This window comes from Heterodontus francisci, chromosome 3, assembly GCF_036365525.1.
Source record: "Heterodontus francisci isolate sHetFra1 chromosome 3, sHetFra1.hap1, whole genome shotgun sequence".
NCBI classification, from domain to species: Eukaryota; Metazoa; Chordata; class Chondrichthyes; order Heterodontiformes; family Heterodontidae; genus Heterodontus; species Heterodontus francisci.
This window is the reverse complement of record NC_090373.1, coordinates 29,471,904-29,487,782: the sequence shown is the minus strand read 5'-3', so window position 1 is coordinate 29,487,782 and position 15,879 is coordinate 29,471,904. Positions and strand designations below refer to the sequence as shown.

Genomic DNA, 15,879 nt, shown 5'->3' with positions numbered 1-15,879 from the left:
GGGTGTAGAACCGGTGAGGTTAGAGAGAAGAGGGAGGGGTGTGGGACCGGAGAGATTAGAGAGAGAGAGAGAGAGAGAGAGAGAGGAAGGGGTGTAGGACCGGTGAGGTTAGAAAGAAGAGGGAGGGGTGGAGGACCGGAAAGATTAGAGAGAGAGGGAGGGTTGTAAGGTTGGACAGGTTAGAGCGAGGGGGATGGGTGTAGGGCTGGAGGAGGTTAGAGAGGGAGGGAGGATTGTAGGGCTGGAGGAGGTTAGAGAGGGAGGGAGGATTGTAGGGCTGGAGGAGGTTACAGAGAGAGGGAGGGTTGTAGGGCTGGAGGAGGTTACAGAGAGAGGGTGGGTTGTAGGGCTGGAGGATGTTACAGAGAGAGAGAGAGGATTGTAGGGCTGGAGGAGGTTACAGAGAGAGGGAGGATTGTAGGGCTGGAGGAGGTTACAGAGAGAGGGAGATTTGTAGGGCTGGAGGAGGATACAGAGAGAGGGAGGATTGTAGAGCTGGAGGAGCTTACAGCAAGAGGGAGGATTGTTGGCCTGGAGGAAGTTACAGAGGGAGGGATGGGTGTAGGACCACAGAGGTTAGAGAGAGAGGGAGGGTTGTAGGGGTTGTGGACGTTACAGAGGGAGAGTGTTGTAGGGCTGGAGGAGCTTACAGAGAGAGGGGTTGTGAGGCTGGAGGAGGTTACAGAAGGAGGGAGGGTTGTAGGAATCATGGTTAGAAAGAGAGGGAGGGCTGTAGGTCAGGAGGTGGTTACAGAGAGAGGGAGGGTTGTGAGGCTGGAGGAGGTTACAGAGAGAGGGAGTGATGTGGCAATGGAAGGATTTCTTTCTTATTTTGTTATGCAACATGCTGTGTCTGCCCCTCAATGCTGTAATGAGGGTACAATATAGATTTGAAACTGATTCCTTACCTGGCAGTTTCTTTTCTAACAGTTTCTGATCTGGGTTGTCTGGGCACCTGATGGTCAAAGCTGTAGAGGCAAATTAATAGACAATTTTCTTGCATGTACCTTACCACTCACTTCTTCTACTCCCTCCCTGGGGCTGTTCTGGGTGTGTGAAAGGAATGAGCTGTTACAACGCTTTCCCTTCAGTCAGTTTGAACCCTTCCCAGAATGAAATAATCTCAGCCCTCCGTGGGCCATTTGGGTACATTTACAGTCAAATGTGAATGACTGAGAACACTCAGCATTATCTCAGAGTGCGACAAGACAATTTTACACTTGAGCGTGTAAGTAGGAATACAGCGGAATTTTACATAGAACGTACAGCACAGAAATAGGCCATTTGACCCACTGGCCGGCTTTTATGCGCCACACAAGTCTCCTCCCACCCCTTTTCATCTAACCCTTTCAGCATATTCTTCTATTTCTTTCTTGTTCATATACTTATCTAGTTTCCCCTGAAATGCATCTTTGCTATTCATCTCAACCACTCCTTGTGGTAGTAAGCTCCACACTATAATTAGTCTCTGGGTAAAAAGAATTTCTCCTAAATTCCCTATTGGATTTATTATTGACTATCTTATATTTAAGACCCCTAGTTTCTCTACATCTACCCTATCAAACCTCTTTATAATTTTGATGATCTCTTATTTGATCACCACTCAACCTTCTCTTTTACAGAGAAAAGATTCCCCAATCTGGTCCAAGCTGATAATTATAACCTCTCAGTTCTGGTATCATTCTTTCAAATCTGTTTTACACTTTCTCAAGTATCTCTATATCCATTTTATAATATGGAGACCAGAACTGTTCACAGTACTTCAAGTGTGGTTTAACCCAAGTTCAATACAAGAGTAACGTAACTTCCCTGCTTTTCAATTCTAGACCTCTAGAAATTAACCCTGATCCTTTTTTTAAAAAATGGCCTTATTAACTTGCATCAATAGTTTAATGATGTGTGTATCTATACCCCAGATCCCTCTGCTCTTCTACCCCATTTAAAGCCTTATTTTCCAAGGAATTTGTGACCTCCTTATTCTTCCTACCAAATTCCCCACCTCACATTTCAACTAGTTTCCAATGTCAGTAACACAGAGGAAGCATATGTTTTATAACAGACAAGCTTTCTCGAACTGTTTAAATCACACTTCTGACGAGCGTCTTCTCACCTAATAGCTGATCCTTTAGGGCAAACAACTTATGTTGCTCCATCTCGGAAACCTCAGGAGCTCCATATTCTGTCCAGGAAAATGAAAGAAAGTTATTGTCCTCACTTCAAGGTTAAATAGTAATGATCAGCTCAATTTCAAACAGAAATTATTTACCACTATTTGTATTCTTTATGCTGAAGCAAAAGTTTGATTAGGCCAGTGAATTTAGTCGGGTCCGTCTCATTCTCTGGGCAGTTCAGTGATGTGGAACAAGTGCAGAATGACCTGAAATGTTAACACTATTTCTCTCTCCACAGATGCTGCCTGACCTGCTGAGTACTTCCGGCACTTTCTGTTATTATTTCAGATTTCCAGCATCTGCAGTATTTTGCTTTGATTTGAGTACTAACGCCCCTGTGTCAGCCAATCAGTTGGAGGCTGGGTTTGACAAACGGCAGGGCTCACACCAAATTGTTTATTTACTCAGCAAACAAAGTCTATTTATCAAGAGTCTCTATGCATTACAGCAAACAGAACTCATGACTGAAACTACAGCATCTCCTGATTAAAGCCAGATTATTTCTCCAGCAAAATGCAGTGAGTGGAGGATAGTTAAGACAATATAAATTAGAAGCGTAAAATCAATCCCAGTCACTGACAGCAATGTGGACTCCAGGTGTGACTGGCAGGTGAATTACCTAATCATCTCCATTCTGGGTCGGAGTCATGGTATCATACTATAGTTAGTTAGTACAAAAATGCAATGAAATTTGTCCTTTGACACATTCTGATGTCTTGGCCACATGACCCCCCCCCCCACCACCCAATGAATACTTCAAACAAATTGGTTTGAAAATTTCCTTGTAAATACAAATGATGATGTGCATTTTTGCAATCGCTGCTTTTTTTGTAGTTTTAATAGATTACAGCTACCCATATTCATTTAGTTTAAATGCTGTAATCCTTCAGTGTCAGGTTTTAGATCCAAGTAACGAAACAAAAGCTTTGGAACTTTCCAACAGGGACACGTAGTCAGACCTGAGAATCTTGCTTAAATTCTCCCATTCTAACCCTTCCTCATATTCTATGACTATTATCAAATTGATCAAAACTGAGCGCATTACTCTCAAGTGTAGTCCCTCATTCACTCACTTAGACTTAACCTTGCAATTGTTTTATGTCTTAGCATTTTAGGAACGGGAACACAATCTGATGGGAAGAATGGGGTAAAAGAAATGGGGGCGTTCCCAGCCCACACAGCGTGACTGGGGTAAGGCATATGCGTCTGGACACAAAACCACAGTGAAACTGTATAAATGGACACTCCCCAAAAACAGACACTTATCGAGAGACCCAAATAACTTGTATAGTAAAATATGTAAGAGACACTTTGAAATCACGGACACTGGAAAATTACAAACATAAGGACAGCCACTGACCCCTTTTACAACTTAAAACACTGGGCAAACAGGTCAGCACAAGGCAACAGCAGGTCTTGTGAAAGATCAAAGAACAAAGAACAGTACATCACAGGAACAGGCCATTCGGCCCTCCAAGCCTGCGCCGAACCTGATGCCTGTCTAAACTAAAACCTTCTGCACTTCCGGGGACCGTATCCCTTTATTCCCTTCCTATTCATGTATTTGTCAAGATGCCTCTTAAACATCGCTATCGTACCTGCTTCCACCACCTCCCCTGGCAGCAAGTTCCAAGCACTCACCACCCTCTGTGTAAAGAACTTGCCTCGCACATCCCCCTAAACTTTGCCCCTCGCACCTTAAACCTATGTCCCCTAGTAACTGACTCTTCCACCCTGGGAAAAAGCTTCTGACTATCCACTCTGTCCATGCCGCTCATAACTTTGTAAACCTCTATCATGTCGCCCCTCCACCTCCGTCGTTCCAGTGAAAACAATCCGAATTTATCCAACCTCTCCTCATAGCTAATGCCCTCCAGACCAGGCAACATCCTGGTAAACCTCTTCTGTACCCTCTCCAAAGCCTCCACGTCCTTCTGGTAATGTGGCGACCAGAATTGCACGCAATATTCTATGCGTGGCCTAACTAAAGTTCTGTACAGCTGCAGCATGACGTCAATTTTTACACTCTATGCCCCGACCGATGAAGGCAAGCATGCCATATGCCTTCTTGACTACCTTATCCACCTGCGTTGCCACTTTCAGTGACCTGTGGACCTGTACGCCCAGATCTCGCTGCCTGTCAATACTCCTAAGGGTTCTGCCATTTACTGTATACCTCCCACCTGTATTAGATCTTCCAAAATGCATTACCTCACATTTGTCCGGATTAAACTCCATCTGCCATTTCTCTGCCCAAGTCTCCAACCGATCTATATCCTGTTGTATCCTCTGACAATCCTCATCACTATCCGCAACTCCACCAACCTTTGTGTAGTCCGCAAACTTACTAATCAGACCAGCTACATTTTCCTCCAAATCATTTATATATACTACAAACAGCAAAGGTCCCAGCACTGATCCCTGCGGAACACCACTAAGTCACAGACCTCCATTCAGAAAAGCACCCTTCCACTGCTACCCTCTGCCTATGACCGAGCCAGTTCTGTATCCATCTTGCCAGCTCACCTCTGATCCCGTGTGACTTCACCTTTTGTACCAGTCTGCCATGAGGGGCCTTGTCAAAGGCTTTACTGAAGTCCATGTAGACAACATCCACTGCCCTACCTTCATCAATCATCTTCGTCACTTCCTCAAAAAACTCAATCAAGTTAGTGAGACACGACCACCCCTTCACAAAACCATGTTGTCTCTCGCTAATAAATGGCTTTGTGGAATGGTGAGCAGAGAAACTGCTCCATATCTGGGACTGAATGATTGCAAGTCTCTGTCCCAGGATGCAGTAGTTACTCTGCCACTATGGATGCTGGGTAAAGAACTCCGCATCCTACTGAAATTCTTTTTTTACAGTACATACAATGACTGTAGGAACTAAAGGGTTAACCTCTGCCATGTTTTATCTGTTGGATGAATCTATGTAAGTTATCGTTTGATAAAACTCACATGAGATGCTATGTTTTAAATTAGAATGATTTTAAGTGATGTTGCGGTTATGCTCGGGAATAGTTATGTTATAGACTTTGTGTTTAGAATCATATTGTTAAATGTGAAATATATTTTTGTATACTGTAGTGGGGAGATGGTGGGAGACAGTGTTTACTGTAACAACAATAGCAGAAGTAGCATTGCTATGAGACCGGATGCCAATTCTGCATTTCAACTAAGACAGACTCAGTCACAATAAGGGATAGATTTGTATGCCGCATGAAGGATGATAATACAAATAAAGATATTCAGAGACCATTCAACACTGGAATATTGATGGGGTCAGCAAACATTCCCCATTGTGTGACAATGACTTGAGCCATCAAGCTGCCTGCAGAGACAATGTACAGAGGGTGGGGTCATATCTGCTGTAATCTGATTGTTATAAACCAATCAAGAAAGGACAATGTACAGAAGGTGAGGTCATACTCGACCAAAGGGTAAAGGTGACTCTAATCTAATATGGAAGGAAGGAACCCTCGGAGGGCACCATAAATGGCAGGTACTGGGACAACTCGGGGCAAGAAAGAAGATGGCGTCACAGCAGCTCGGAAGGCAAGGATCGAGGACACCCTATATCCTGCTGTATAACTACTGCTGTTTGTATATTCTTGCCGTACTTAATAAACTCTCTAACTTGATTAAGCCAGTGTTTCTACCTTGTGGGTCAAAAGCTAGTCAACAACCCACCTTAACACACAAAAGTCTTACGTGATCATTTTGAAAATAAGTACACATACAAAGAAAAACAGCTGATGCCAGTCCCTAAGTTGTCCCTAATTTACAAGTTTCACAGTATCTCAAAAGGGCAATCTGAACTCTGGCCAGTGAATAATGAACAGGAATAAGAATATTTGGAGTTCTGCACAGTAACACAAAGCCCAGAAACGCATTTTGAAAGCTGTAAAGGACATGGCGTAGACATACAAAAGTTTAGCTGTTTGGTAGCATATATTCCTTCACACCTGTCCTAAACTGTTACAACTCTGTGGCTAAATCAGCCCCTTGCATAAAATAATACATTTATTTCAGGTAAAATAATTACTCATCCTTACAGTTCGTTAAATGTGGGACTCTAAAGTAGCTAAAAATAAACACTGTCTTAATAATTGTAATGAAAACTGAAAGACTAAATATTGACAGATTATCCTACTGCTGAATGCCCGAGCTTTCTATTTGTGTATAAAAAGAGGAAGTTTCCCAAAGTGCCAAATGACCCACAGGAACAGGAGGAGGCCATTCATCCCCTCAAGCCTGTTCTGCTATTCGATCAGATCATGGCTGATCTGTATCTCAACTCCTTTAACCCTTATTATTTATTTATTATCCATTACCCAACTAAAATCTATCAATCTCAGCCTTGAAATTTTCAATTGACTCCCCCCCCCGGCACCACCCCACCCACAGTCTCAACATCTTTTTGGGGGCGTTAGTCACTAACCAAAAAGTGAGGCTAGTTGGTTAAATGTAATCAGGGAACGAGAGAGAGGGACATGAGACAATACGACATGTGAGAATACATTATCTAACCATTTACTCACTCTCAATGAGTTCTTGATATCTAGGATGCTCAGCACAGAATTCCTTATCAGGTCTGTTTTGCTCAGGATCGTGGTGCCCTCCAGCCTTTAGCCAGTCCTTCCCAAATCTCTTGCGATAGTCTAGTTCTGCTCCCTTCCGTTCATCAGCTGAAATCTACACCCACATTCGAACGTTAGTAAAGCAATAGAGAATTGTAATGCATAAGGAGCTACAGCAAAACATGCACCTAATGGACCACATGAGCTGAATGGTTAATTGCTTCACACATTCAAAATCAGAACAAGATAAAAGTTTTACCAAGTACTTTCAGTCTTAAGGCTTCATCAACCTTTTTTTCATATAAGCTGCCTCATTTCTTAACTGGGTGCTTTGCAGGTCACTGAACTGGAAGAGCCATTCCGTCAGTGACTGCAGACAACATGCAACAACCAGAGTTCTAATGGCTCAATCTATGCAAATAGAAAATTGAGTGATCTCCAAGATCCAGCGTGTAGGGGCGGGAGGGGGTCTGTAGCATATAGCAGAGGGTTTTTTTTTTGTCGTGACTTGTGTTTCATTGCAGTTCCTCCCCTCTCTTCCACATCTGGGATTAATCCTGTACTGTCTCCAGATGTTGGGAAGTCACAAAAAAGGAAGCTTTACTGGTCTGAACTGAGAAGACATTTTAACAAATATCATTATCGACAAAACTCCAAAATAAAGTAAAAGCAAAATACTGCGGATGCTGGAAATCTGAAATAAAAACAAGAAATGCTGGAATCACTCAGCAGGTCTGGCAGCATCTGTGGAAAGAGAAGCAGAGTTAACGTTTCGGGTCAGTGACCCTTCATCGGAACTGACAAATATTAGAAAACTCACAGGTTATAAGCAAGTGAGGTGGGGGTGGGGCAAGAGATAACAAAGGAGGTCTAGATTGGACCAGGCCACATAGCTGACTAAAAGATCACGGAGCAAAGGCAAACAATATGTTAATGGTGTGTTGAAAGACAAAGCATTAGTACAGATTAGGTGTAAATACACTGAATATTGAACAGCAGCAAGTGCAAACCTGAAAAAAAACAGTGGGTACGCAAACTGAACAAACAAAGATGAAATGAAATAAATGCAAGAAAAAGATTGTAAAAAATGTAAAAAAAAAATGTTTAAAAAAAAGGAAGAAAAAATAACTAAAAATGAAAGTAAAATGGGGGGCTGTCATGCTCTGAAATTATTGAACTCAATGTTCAGTCCAGCAGGCTGTAGTGTGCCTAATCGGTAAATGAGATGCTGTTCCTCGAGCTTGCGTTGATGTTCACTGGAACACTGCAGCAATCCCAGGACAGAGATGTGAGCATGAGAGCAGGGGGGAGTGTTGAAATGGCAAGCAACAGGAAGCTCAGGGTCCTGCTTGCAGACTGAGCGGAGATGTTCTGCAAAGCGGTCACCCAGTCTGCGCTTAGTCTCCCCAATGTAGGAGACCACGTTGTGAGCAGCGAATACAGTATACTACATTGAAAGAAGTACAAGTAAATCGCTGCTTCACCTGAAAGGAGTGTTTGGGGCCTGGGATAGTGAGGAGAGAGGAGGTAAATGGGCAGGCATTACACCTCCTGCGATTGCAGGGGAAGGTGCCCTGGGACGGGGACGAGGTGATGGGGGTAATGGAGGCGTGGACCAGGGTGTCGCGGAGGGAACGATCCCTTCGGAATGCTGACAGAGGAAGGGAGGGGAAGATGCGACTGGTAGTGGCATCACGCTGGAGGTGGCGGAAATGGCGGAGGATGATCCTTTGGATATGGAGGCTGGTGGGGTGAAAAGTGAGGACAAGGGGAACCCTGTCACGGTCTGGGAGGGAGGGAGGGGAAGGGGTGAGGGTAGAGGAATGGGTCGGACACGGTTGAGGGCCCTGTCAACCACAGTGGGGGGAAATCCTCAGTTGAGGATAAAGGAGGTCATATCAGAAGCACCGTCATGGAAGGTCGCAGGAGGTGTAATACCTGCCCATTTACCTCCTCTCTCCTCACTATCCCAGGCCCCAAACACTCCTTTCAGGTGAAGCAGCGATTTACTTGTACTTCTTTCAATGTAGTATACTGTATTCGCTGCTCACAGTGTGGTCTCCTCTACATTGGGGAGACTAAGCGCAGACTGGGTGACCGCTTTGCGGAACATCTCCGCTCAGTTCGCAGGCAGGACCCTGAGCTTCGGGTTGCTTGCCATTTCAACACTCCCCCCTGCTCTCATGCTCACATCTCTGTCCTGGGATTGCTGCAGTGTTCAAGTGAACATCAACGCAAGCTCGAGGAACAGCATCTCATTTACCGATTAGGCACACTACAGCCTGCTGGACTGAACATTGAGTTCAATAATTTCAGAGCATGACAGCCCCCCATTTTACTTTCATTTTTAGTTATTTTGTCTTCCTTTTTTTTTTAACATTCTTTTTTTACAATCTTTTTTTTGCAGTTATTTCATTTCATCTTTGTTTGTTCAGTTTGCTTACCCGCTGTTTTTTTTCAGGTTTGCACTTGCTGCTGTTCAATATTCAGTGTATTTACACCTAATCTGTACTAATGCTTTGTCTTTCAACACACCATTAACATATTGTTTGTCTTTGCTCCCTGACCTTTTGGTCAGCTATGTGGCCTGGTCCAATCTAGACCTCCTTTGTTATCTCTTGCCCCACCCCACCTCACTTGCTTATAACCCGTGAGTTTTCTAATATTTGTCAGTTCCGATGAAGGGTCACTGACCCGAAACGTTAAGTCTGCTTCTCTTTCCACAGATGCTGCCAGACCTGCTGAGTGATTCCAGCATTTCTTGTCCAAAATAAAGTAGGTTGGCTCCGCTCTTTGTGAGTGGCACTAAACTACACGGGGGCGTAGCCTCAATCGGGCTGCCCTGAGGCCTCAAAGAAAACCCAGTGAATGCTTTTAACAAGTTGCCACCTGCTATAAGGATGTAAGTCTGAGAGAGGACAGATTTCTAGTCAAACAAAGGGCATTAGAACAGGATGTTGAATGAACAGGAGACCTGAAGACAGAAAACGATAGAGAATGGGGCAATGTGGAGCAGCCAGAAAGGATGGCAGTGGTGGGTAGAGAATGGGGTGGGAAGGACAGGGGGAACCAGTGAATCTAAGAAACAAAACTAAAGGAACACGTGCAAGAGGATTGACAAGAGCTTTAAGAACGCTTGTACTACAGCAATACACATTTTTCAGCTCAACTTGCATAATCTGGTCTTCAGCTACCAATAAATTAGCAATTTGATAATAGTGCATAAAAATATTTCAGCTGAGGTTAAAGGAGCCCCAAGATGTTTGGACATACAGGGCCTCACAAAGTGCAAGGTCTGCCCTTCGACCTCAATCTCACAATCATATCACAGAATCATAAGACATAGGAGGAGGCCATTCAGCCCATTATGCCAGTGCCGGTCCTTTGGGAGAGCGATCTAATTAGTCCCTGCTGTTTCCTCATACCCCTGTCAATTCTTTCATTTCATGATGAACTGTAGTTATGTGGAGAGACTGGAGAAGCTGGGGCGATTGTTCTTAGAGCAGAGAGGTTAAGAGGTGTTCAAAATCATGAAGGATTTTGAAAGAATAAATAAGGAGAAACTGCAGCTGTTCCCAGTTGCAGAAGGGTCGATAATGAGAGGACACCGATTTAAGGTAATTGATAATAGAAAAGTAATTGAGTGAAAAAAAAACTGTGCAGTGAGTTATAATCTGGAATGCGCTGCCTGAAAGGGTGGTGGAAGCAGATTCGATAATAAGTTTCAAAAGAGAACTGGATAAGTACTAGAAGGGGGAAAACAATTACAGGACAATGGGCAAAGAGCAGAGGCAGTAGACTAAATGGATAGCTCTTTGAAAGAGCTAGGCACAGCCACAATGGGCTGAATGTCCTTCGATGTTGTATCATTCTATGATTGGAAATTCTATTGATACAATTCTCTTTCAAATGTTACTATTGAATCTGCTTCCACTACCCTCTCAGGCACTGCATTTCAGATCACAATAGCTTGCTGCATAAAAAAATGTTTCCACTTATCATCTCGGGTTCTTCTGCCCTTCATCTTAAATCTGTGCCCTCTGGTTACTGTCCCTTCTGCCACTGGAAACAATTTCTCTTTATTTACTCTATCAAAACCATTCATAATTTTGAACACCTCTATTAAATATCCCCTTAACCATCTCTGTTCAATGAAGAGCAAGCACAACTATTCTAGTCTCTCCACATAACTGAAGTCCCTCATCCCTGGTACCATTCTAGTAACTTTCTTCCACACCCTCTCCAATGCCTTGACATCCTTCCTAAACTGCATCTGTGGTGTGCAGAACTGAACAGAATACTCCAGCTGGGTCTAAACCTTATAAAGGTTTAGCATAACTTCCTTGCTTTTGTACTCTGTCTATTTATAAAGCCAAGAATCCCACATTCTGTTTTCTCAACTTGTCCTGCACCTTCAAAGATTTGTGTACATACACCCCTTTATAGGCCACAGGATAGTGTGTGAGGAACAAACATATGCTAGGATACGTGCAGCTATCAATTAGCACACGATCAAGACTCTGTGTTAGACTAATGACAGATCTAATAGGGAACCTAACATTAAGTAGGTTTAAAAAATAATGCAGTCAGTACACCAAATTATCAAATTATTGCGAGAATAATAAACATTGTCTGTCGCTTTCAAATATGCAAATTCCCTTCCAGGTACAGAACACTAGAAATGTTCAGCAACGAATATTCAAAAATAAAGTCACACAGAAATATTGGTATTTAAACTTAGCCTTTATGCTCCAAGGGCTAATGGTCATTATGAAATTCAATCCCCGCTTATTGGGACTATCCTTCTTAATAAGGCCCAAAGGAATCAACATAGAATGGGGCTCTTCTCTCGAAAAGAGAAGGCTTGAAATGACCTGATAGAGGTTTTAAAAATGATAAAGGGATTTGGTAGGGTGGACATGGAGATATTTCCATTTGTGGGAGAGGCCAAAACTAGAAGCCATGAATAAAAGATAGTCACCAATAAATCTAATAGGGAATTCAGAAGAAACTACTTTATGCAGAGAGTGATAAGAATGTGGAACTCATTACCAACCAGGAGCAGTTGAAGAGAATAGCATAGATACATTTGAGGAGAATCTAGAAAAGCACATGAGGGAGAAAGGAATAGAGGTTATGCTGATAGGTGAGATGAAGAGGGGTGGGAGGAGACTTTTGTGGAGCATAAACACCATAAACACAACTGGCAGTTGTGCCAAATGGCCTGTTTCTGAGCTGTACATTCTATGTAATTCTATGTAAAGACACTTACGTCTGTTCTGTTTAATACATTCAGATGTCCTAGCTTTGCGATGATCAGCTGCCGCACAGTCTTTGGGTTCTTCTCACACTCCACCATCGCATAGTCACTAAATTTCAGCTGTTCTAAGCTCTGTAATTTGTTTAACTCATTGACGGTTGAAAACTTGAGAATACAAAGGAAGAGAGCACTCCCTGTGAGCTTTAAGTCATTACATTTTCCTCAAGCAAGACACTGTGTACAACATTTCAGAATATTGTAGCCTTCTGGGAAAAATAAGAACAGAATTTCCTTGAGCGAGATTGCCAGGATTTATGATGGAACAGACTGTTTGTGAATTTCTCATTACCATCGTCATAGTTGATCAAGGATACTGTGTTCACTTGTTAACATATTCACTGTATGTAGCTAGAAAGGTATAGATAGCATGTTGTGAATCAGTAGCTTCTAAATACAGCAAAATATGAAATACTGGTTATATCCTCAGTGAGAATAAAAGTACAATGTATGTGTTGGGGGCGGGGTAGAGATTTTGGGCAGAAAGGAACATTTAAATTGCCTTGATGGAGAAGAGGGCTAGATCAAATAGAATAGACACTAGTCAGAGTCAGGATCTGCTTGTTGTGGTGCGAATGGGAGTTAATGTATTATTTGTAACTTAAGTGCAGCAGACACCAAGGGGAAGTCAGGTGACATCACAACTGGCTCCCTCCACTCAAGTACTGAACCCTCTCACCCCTTAAAAACCTGCTGCTGAAACCCCTTCCCTTTAGTAAACCCACTCTCAACTCCTCTGTCCCAGGCTTGTCAGAGACATCGGGACCGGAGACTAAAAAATATGAATGCAGATATTCAATGTGGGGAAAAAACAATTTGTAATAATGTGCAATAAGTAATAATTTAGGTCTTTATTTTGTGAGAAACTTTTAGCCTTTGATATGAGTTGGTGAGAAAGAAACATGGCAGATAAAAGGTTTTTGAGAGAACACTTGGAGGGAATTCAGGTGAAACTTCTCTACCCAGAGAGTGATGAGAATTTGGAAAACTCTACCAAAAGGAACAGTTCAGATGAACAGCACAGATTAATTTAAGGGGAAGTTAGATAAGTACATGAAGGAGGAAGGAATAGAAGGGTATGCTGATAGGGTGAGATGAAATAGGGTGTGAGGAGGCTCAGGTGGAGCATAAACACTGACATAGACCTTTTGGTCTGAATGTCCTGTTGCTGCGCCATAAATTCCATGTAATTCAACGTACTGAGCTGTTTATTTTCGTTTGTTTTGAGTTGTCACAGATCAGAGTTTAAGCAAATGAAGTGGTGCGATATCAGGGTGTCACACAGGAAGTGAGCTACCTTAGGGACAGAAAGTGGACCCTATCACATTGCTTGTATCACTATCAACGGCTCTGGACACTGCCCAGGGGCTAGTCTACAAGAACAGATATGCGATACTATGTGCAGCATAATATATGATTCTGCTGCGATACAGTACTTGTTTTCCTCTTTTAAGTCCTCACAAAGTAATTGCATGACATTCTTGAAATGAATGATGGGGTCAATTACAGGCGAGGCTATAGTTTAAATGATGGCTATTTGTGGGGCTGTCTGTAAGAACATAGAGTCATTCTGGCTCTGGTATTAGTTGTGATGCAGGTGTTTTTAATCAGTGTCTGGAGTGTTAACATACCATATTTAATACAAGATAAATAAATGATTAGATAACACTTATGCTATCTGTTTAATATTTAAGAAAATATACTAATTTCTGGTTCTTACCTTCAGGTAGCACGATCATTGAGGTGACCTCACCTAATCTCAAGTGTAAAGCATGTCACCCTCTAAAAACCATATTTAAAACGGCAGATGTGGTGTTAAATGTTGCCTTGTAACTAACAGTGCTATAACCACAACAATTTGATTGCTTTTCCTAAATCTCTCTGCCTTGCTCTCCTCCTTCAAGACCCTCCTTAAAACAAACTGCCTGTCTCAATAAAAGCAAAATACTGCGGCTGCTGGAAATCTGAAACACAAACAAGAAATGCTGGAACCACTCAGCAGGTCTGGCAGCATCTGTGGAAAGAGAAGCAGAGTTAACGTTTCGGGTCAGTGACCCTTCTTCTTCACTGACCCGAAACGTTAACTCTGCTTCTCTTTCCACAGATGCTGCCAGACCTGCTGAGTGGTTCCAGCATTTCTTGTTTGTGTGCCTGTCTCAATGTCTCATTCTTTGCTCGATATCAAATTTTGTTTGATAATGCTCCTGTGAAGCACCCTGGGACATTTTACTATGTTAGAGGGTGCTATACAAATGCAAAATGTTATTGCAGTAGTGCTATAACAAACACAACATACTCTCTAACTGATTTAATTGAAATTTATTCAGTCTATCAATGAAATCATTAAGATTTAGCCTTGTTTTAGCAGGATTGCTAAAAATCAGTATTCAGGATTTTGATGTGAATGCATTTCACCTCATTCCCGGAGTCACTAAAATGGCCTTAGAGCACTGTTAACAATGACCTATGCTGTATACATACAACTTGCATCTATCTTCAGGCAGCTAAAAGCACTAGTTGATGGGACTGAAAAACAGACAGTGACACCATCAGGAATATAACTGCAGTCTGCTGCAGAACCTTCTGGAAGATTTGATTGGCAGGTCTGGGATTAGCCCAGACTGTTCCGCTGAGCAATACAATCGCAGCCTGGTGCGATCTGTGCAGGCAAGTCCAGACTGAACCAAGTGCTGGAGAGAAGGGAGAGGTCAACTTCAGTACATTAGCAGTACAGCTTTAGGGTCTGGTTTACTACACCAGCCCCCTCCACCCTCCATCAAAGTTGCACAGTCCCTGACTGACCATTATCTGAGGCAGAAACAGTGTGTAAATAGCAATGACAAGTATTAAGTATTTGAGAAAGGTATTATTAAGCTGCCAAATAAAGCCTTAGAGGAGTAAATCACTTCAAGCGACTGAAGTAAGCTGCCAAGAATTCCGATTGATAAGTCTGCAGGGTTACGGAAGCAAGCTAAAGGCTCAATTATCAGCTCTACAGATGAAGCACAACAATCTTCCAAGCTTCAATTCTAAGCACTCCAGCTACTCGACATTAATAAGTAGGCTACAAGCAGCAATGCTGGAGCCCTGACTGTGCAGTGAGCTAAGACGCTGGGCAGGAGCATTTCACTGGGTGAATACCAGGGAAAAAAAAAAAGAGTAAAAGAACTTGCATTTCTACAGCGTCTTTCACAACCTCGTGACATCCCTCAGCCCTCTACAGCCAATGAAGTACTTTTGAAATGTAGTCACTGTTGTAATGTAGGAAACATGACAGTCAATTTGTGCAGAACAAGTTCCCACAAACAGCAATGTGATAATGACCAGGTAACCTGTTTTACTGAAAGCAAAATACTGCGGATGCTGGAAATCTGAAATAAGGGTCTGAAGAAGGGTCATTGAGCTGAAACATTAACTCTGCTTCTCTCTCCACAGATGCTGTCAGGCCTGCTGAGTATTTCCAGCGTTTCTTGTTTTTATTTTATATCTGTTTTAGTGATGTTGGCTGAGGGATAAGTATTGGCCAGGTCACCAGGGAGAACTCCCCTGCTCTTTTTCAAAATAGCGGCCATGGGATCTTTTACGTCCACCTGAGAGAGCAGGCAGGACCTCGATTTAATGTCTCATCAGAAAGACAGCACCTCCGACAGTGCAGCACTCCCTCAGCACTGCACTGGGAGTAGCAGCAAAGATTTTGTCCTCATGTTTCTGGAGTGGAACTTGAACTTGTGACCTTCTAACTCTGAGGTGAGAGTTCTACCCACTGAGCCAGGCTGACACTATGTGAATAATTTTTAAGCCTAGCTGG

The 15,879-nt window shown here is 42.7% G+C and overlaps 1 protein-coding gene across 4 annotated transcripts in view; it reads right to left on the bottom strand.

Moving 5' to 3' along the window:
* tbce (tubulin folding cofactor E) overlaps positions 1 to 15,879 on the bottom strand; it is a 69,626-nt gene that overhangs the window by 8,624 nt on the left and 45,123 nt on the right. For all 4 annotated transcript variants that reach the window (XM_068020545.1, XM_068020556.1, XM_068020574.1 and 1 more), the window contains exons 12-15: positions 12,027 to 12,179; positions 6,716 to 6,869; positions 2,111 to 2,179; positions 909 to 968 (exon numbers count right to left, since the gene is read on the bottom strand). In XM_068020545.1, the coding sequence (XP_067876646.1) occupies positions 909 to 968; positions 2,111 to 2,179; positions 6,716 to 6,869; positions 12,027 to 12,179 (436 nt within the window). The remainder of the gene's footprint in view (positions 1 to 908; positions 969 to 2,110; positions 2,180 to 6,715; positions 6,870 to 12,026; positions 12,180 to 15,879) is intronic.